Consider the following 6,000-nt stretch of genomic DNA (forward strand, 5'->3'; position numbering starts at 1 on the left):
TTCTATTCCCCTAAAACACAATTCAAAGCTGCAGCAGGAAAAAGTATCTTTCTGAATTAAATACCTAACAGTGGAAAATTCCTCTGTTAACTGAGACGCAAAAGCGAATGGACTTTATTGGCTCATGGTAAAGTGACATGTTATTTTACAAAGGATTTGCATGTGTTAAACATTACCAGCTATACATTCTTATCACATAAAGCTCCAGGGACAAATGTCTATGGAAGAACACTAGAAATCTGCATGAAACAATCAATGCACATTTCACTTTTTTTCATTGTAAGTTAGATTTAGGTGATTGTTTTTTAAATTTTGGTATGTGGCTTATTCGGGTTGTGATTGGCTTTCATTGCAGGAGTTAGATGTATGTAAGTGGCAGGTTAGTTTTGCCAAGGGGTGTTTTTTTGGTGGATGTTCTGTCAAAAACAAAAGCAAGCTTTCTTTCATCCATACTGTGGGTGGCACCAGTAGGTATGGGAAACTTGATGGTCAAATCTCAACTAACCTGATAGAATTAGCTTCTTCTGGAAAATTTGCACGAGTCAACGCTTCAGAAGGGCAACTGTTAATTTGTTGCTAAATTAAGACATGTTTAGTTTCCGCTTTGTGTATATTAAGTCCCATACTAGCAGAAGACCAGCATCAGAAGTCCTCATGTTACATTCAGGCTTTGTGTTGTAGACCACCATCTGATGTGCATCCAGGATCCAGGGTCTTCCTTATAATGAGGCAGCCTGAAGCGGTTGCCTCAGGTGGCATCTCATTGGGTCACGTGGGGCAAATGCCTGTCGCCCCATTGCTGGCCAGAGGTCTTAGCAACCTGTGACACTCTTACCAGCATCCTGCTCAGCTCACTTACCTTGTGGGTATGGGAGGGGGCGGCGGGCTGTCAGTGAATGGTCGTCCAGGGGAGAAAAGACAGTCTGCCGATGGATGCTCGTTACCTCTCGGCACCTCTCCAGCAGCTCTGAGTCCCGACAAGCTCACTGGCGTCACAGGTTGCCAGAAACTGAGCGAGACACTCTGTCTGGTATCCCGCTCACCTCCTGGCAGCCAGTGACATCAGTGAGCTTGGTGGGACACAGAACTGCTGGACCCAGAGGTAAGGAGCATCCACCGACAGACCGCCTTTTTCCCCCCGGAATGAACATTCAATAATAGCCCGCCGCCTCCCCCCTCCCTGTACAACCATTCACTGACAGTAACCCACCCCTCAGAATGACCATTCACTGACAGCGACCTGGCCTCAGGAGGCGAGTAGTGTAGGGACAGCCCTGCACCAATGTATTATTTATTTATAACATATGTATTTTCAAAACCAAGATTTTATATGTATATTGAAATTTTTTTAAAAATCTCTAAGCTTAAATAAATAAAACTAACCAGAAACCATTATAGCTTTCCTTTAAATAAGGAATATGATGTACAGTAGTACCACTGTTTACCTGTCTGCCACCATGTGTCCACGAGGGTGCATTTTCTCTCCCCAACCACATTATAAAACCATTCCCACGCTTCATGGTTTATTGGCTCACCCACTGCAAAGAAGAAGAATTAAGTCAGTGATGCATACTATATTTTACAGATCAATAGGAGCGACTTGGCAAACTAGGACAAGAAGAAACAAGTTCAGAGAGGGCAACTTTTTCCAAGCATGTGACAAAATCACACGGCTAGGCAGGGACTGCAGCTATGTGTTAGTGATAATGACAGAGGAATTTCTGTTCCAGGTTAGGTGTAATTTATAGCAACACTGCCAACTGCTAAACTCCAGTAACCCTCATGTGAATTCCTTTCTCGAGCGAACAGTCTTGTGCATAAGGCAATATTTAACTCACAGCTTCAGTGTGATCAATTGTATCTTAACAAAGGATTTTCATTTTTTTCCTGCAATAAAACAAAGGCATTGATAAGATTGTATCCTTGTTACAATCTTATCAATCTTCAACCACAGTCCTTAGAAGCAACAACGGGGTTTTAAACATTTTAGTTGTATGGTTACCAAATTAGCTCCTACTCAATAAAGCTTGCAAAGGGTTAAAGTCTTAAATGGCTTTACTATTAGATATTGTTACACCCCTAAAATCAATTTAAAAAATGAACATCAAGCACACTTAAAAGGTACACATGTGAATTTCCTTTTTTATCAAGGGATTTACAATTCTGTCTGACCACTTCTGTGATTTATACACTTCTGTCAGACAGCAGCCAGGAGAGTGACACCACTTTCTTTGTAAGAGTTAGGCAATACAGTAGTGTCACTTCTCTGCCCTTAGTCTGCTGACTGGATAAATCATCAACTCTTTTTATTCTGCTCTCTCCTCCTGTCAGTAGGTTCCCTGTCAGCACAAGTGCTTCCATCAGACCCTGATTAGTGCTGCTCCTCCCTCTTTCGGTTAGTGCTACCCATTCCTCTCCCTATTAGTGCTTCCCTTCCCTCTCCGGTCTAGTGTGGTTCCTCCCTCTACCCATTAGTGCTGTTCCTCCCTCTCATGACGAGATATGCCCTTCTCTCTCCCGATTAGTGGTGCCCCCTCCTCTTTCAATTACTACTTCTCCTTCCTCTCCCAATTAGTAGCGCCCCTCCCTTTCACAATAAGGCCTCATTCACACTGCCGTGCAATACGCTGCGTATATGCTCGTACGCTCGTATTGTCCCATATGCAGCATATGCAAATAAATGGCTCCATACACATCGCTGCGTATGGAGCCGTATATTTGCGCTGCGTAAAGATGCGCAAAAACAGAATGGACCCGATATGCGTCCGGGCAACGTATTTCTGCGTATTTTACGCGCATATACGCGTGTGTGCATGCATATACGCACGTACGTGCGTACAGTTCATTAAAATTTCTATTACGAATGATGCATACTGGGATTGCATATAGTGCACGCATATACGCACATAAGTATACACAATACGCATACGTATACGCAATATACAATTTTTCTCATGAGACTTTACTGCTGTCCCTCCCTCTCCTGATTAGTGTTTCTCCCACCTGCTCTGATTACTGCTGTCCCTGCCTCTCCTGATAAGTGTCCATCCCACCTCCTCTGATCACTGCTGTTCCTCCCTCTCCTGATTAGTGTTCCTTTCCTCCTCGTCCTCTGATTAGTGCTGCCTCTGCCTCTCCTGATAAGTGTTACTCCCACCTCCTCTGATTAGTGCTGCCCCTGCCTCTCCTGATTAGTGTTCCTCCCACCTCCTCTGATTAGTGCTGCTCCTGCCTCTCCTGATGTTCCTTTCCTCCTCCTCTGATTAGTGCTGCCTCTGCCTCTCCTCATAAGTGTCCCTCCCACCTCCTCTGATTACTGCTGTCCCTCCCTCTCCTGATTAGTGTTCCTTTCCTCCTCCTCTGATTAGTGCTGCCTCTGCCTCTCCTGATAAGTGTCCCTCCCACCTCCTCTGATTACTGCTGTCGCTCCCTCTCCTCATTAGTGTTCCTCCCACCTCCTCTGATTAGTGCTGCCCCTGCCTCTCCTGGTAAGTGTTGACCCTAACTCTCCCAGCCTAAGTGCTTCTGTGCAAGGGTTGACAGAGGTACTAACATCAAAAAAGATTCAGATACTAGCTGTATGAAAATTAGGGATGCACCGATACCGATACTACTATCGGTATCGGTGCCGATACCAAGTATTTGGGTGAGTACTCGTACTCGCCCAAATGCTCCGATACCTAGCATGAGTACTTCCTGTATCAGGAAGCCAGGAACGGGTCCATGCTCTCTCGTCACTTGTGAGGAGAGAGCATGGAGCCGACTTCCCGGCCAATCAGGAAGCCGGGTAGCGTGCAATGACACGCTGCCCGGCTTCCCGATTGGTCAGGAAGCTAGCAAATCCGGAAGGCGGGCGCAGTGTAATGACGCAGCACCCGGCATTCTGATTGGCTGTGAAGCCGGCGTCATGCTTCCTCGTCATCTCATGAATCATAATATTAAGAAAGTGACCTTAAAGCATTAGTTTGTATTGCTTTAGAAAAAAATGTGACCTGTCCCTTTAAGAAAAAGTATCGGTAATTGGTATCTGCGAGTACTTGAGCAAAAGTATCGGTACTCGTACTCGGTCTTAAAAAAGTGGTATCGGTGCATCCCTAATGAAAATGTTTTGATATTTTAAAGAAGAACTCCAGGCATTTAAAAAAATTAACCCTTGCAGTGTCCTAACATTCAGTCTCCTAATTGCACAAATCATGAAAGCTAAAATCAGATTGGCTGATATAGGCAGTGATAGGCAGTGGTAGATTAAGTGTACTTCAAGCCCGGACAAGGCTCAGTGAAGGTCAGGGTCGCTTGCAGAATGCACAAAATACATACTCAACCTGTTCAACTCTACATGCTAATGCATAACTCATTCAGCTGTATGTCTTATCTGATCAAATTGTGCTTAAAACACAAAAAATATTTAAAGCAAAAATCATTCAGCAGAGTGATTAGACATACTGCAGCTCTACTGCTGGACCCCTCCTCACCTATCTCTCTGCACCTTTTTTTTTACTTATAGGTGCCTTTTCTTTGCAACCCTCTTCATTTCTTTGTCCTCACTCTTTTTTGCTCACAAAAATTGGCCTGACCATAAAATCACATTACTAAACCTAGAGCCTTAAAGTTTCTAAAGCATTATATATATAGATATATATCTATATATATAAATATATATAGATATATATAGATATATATCTATATATATATATATATACACATACACATATATTGCCAAAAGTATTGGGACGCCTGCCTTTACACACAAATGAACTGTAATGGCATCCCAGGCTTAGTGCGTAGAGTTCAATATTGAGTTGGCCTGCCCTTTGCAGCTATAACAGCTTCAACTCTTCTGGGAAGGCGTCCACAAGGTTTAGGAGTGTGTCTATGGGCATGTTTGACCATTCTTCCAGAAGCGCATTTGTGAGGTCAGGTACTGATGTTGGACGAGAAGGCCTGGCTCTAATTCATCCCAAAGGTGTTCTATGGGGTTGAGGTCAGTTCCTCCACCCCAAACTCGCTCATCCATGTCTTTATGGACCTTGCTTTGTGCACTGGTGCGCAGTCATGTTGGAACAGGAAGGGGCCATCCCCAAACTGTTCCCACAAAGTTGGGAGCATGAAATTGTGCAAAATGACTTGGCATGCTGATGCCTTAAGAGTTCCCTTCACTGGAACTAAGGGGCCAAGACCAACCCCTGAAAAACAACCCCACACCATAATCCCCCATCCACTAAACTCTACACTTGGCACAATGCGGTCAGGCAAGTACCGTTCTCCTGGCAACCGCCAAACCTAGACACGTCCGTCGGATTGCCAGACAGAGAAGAGTGATTCGTCACCCCAGAGAACACGTCTCCACTTCTCTACAGTCCAGTGGCGGCGTGCTTTACACCACTGCATCCGACGTTTTGCATTGCACTTGGTGATGTAAGGCTTGGATGCAGCTGCTCGACCATGGAAACCCATTCCATGAAGCTCTCTACGCACTGTTGTTGTGCCAATCTGAAGGCCACACGAAGTTTGAGCTATTGACTCTGCAGACAGTTGGCAATTTCTGCGCGCTGAGCGCTTCAGTATGCTTACCCGGCTCTGTCATTTTACGTGGCCTACCACTTAGTGGCTGAGTTGCTGTTGTTCCCAGTTGCTTCCACTTTGTTATAATACCACTAACAGTTGACTGTGGAATATTTAGTAACAAGGAAATTTCACGGATGGACTTATTGCACAGGTGACAACCTATCACGGTACCACGCTTGAATTCGCTGAGCTCCTGAGAGCAAACAATTCTTTCACAAATGTATGTAGAAGCGGTCTGTATGCCTAGGAGCTTGATTTTATACACCTGTGACCATGGAGTTGATTGGAACACCTGAATCCAATGATTTGGACGGGTGTCCCAATACTTTTGGCAATATAATGCAAACATTCAGTCAAAAATAACATGTAAAATGTATAGCTAATTAAAAGATTAAATAACAAAACTAGCTTCTGCTGCAATATTTACCCTCAATC

General features: G+C 44.3%; 1 protein-coding gene across 2 annotated transcripts in view; it reads right to left on the reverse strand.

Moving 5' to 3' along the window:
- The window catches only part of ACSS1 (acyl-CoA synthetase short-chain family member 1), a 102,734-nt gene that overhangs the window by 39,642 nt on the left and 57,092 nt on the right, over positions 1-6,000 (reverse strand). For both annotated transcript variants that reach the window (XM_018573251.1, XM_018573259.1), the window contains exon 8: positions 1,446-1,538. In XM_018573251.1, the coding sequence (XP_018428753.1) occupies positions 1,446-1,538 (93 nt within the window). The remainder of the gene's footprint in view (positions 1-1,445; positions 1,539-6,000) is intronic.

This window comes from Nanorana parkeri, unplaced genomic scaffold, assembly GCF_000935625.1.
Source record: "Nanorana parkeri isolate BGI_ZX_2015 unplaced genomic scaffold, ASM93562v1 scaffold46, whole genome shotgun sequence".
NCBI classification, from domain to species: domain Eukaryota; kingdom Metazoa; phylum Chordata; class Amphibia; order Anura; family Dicroglossidae; genus Nanorana; species Nanorana parkeri.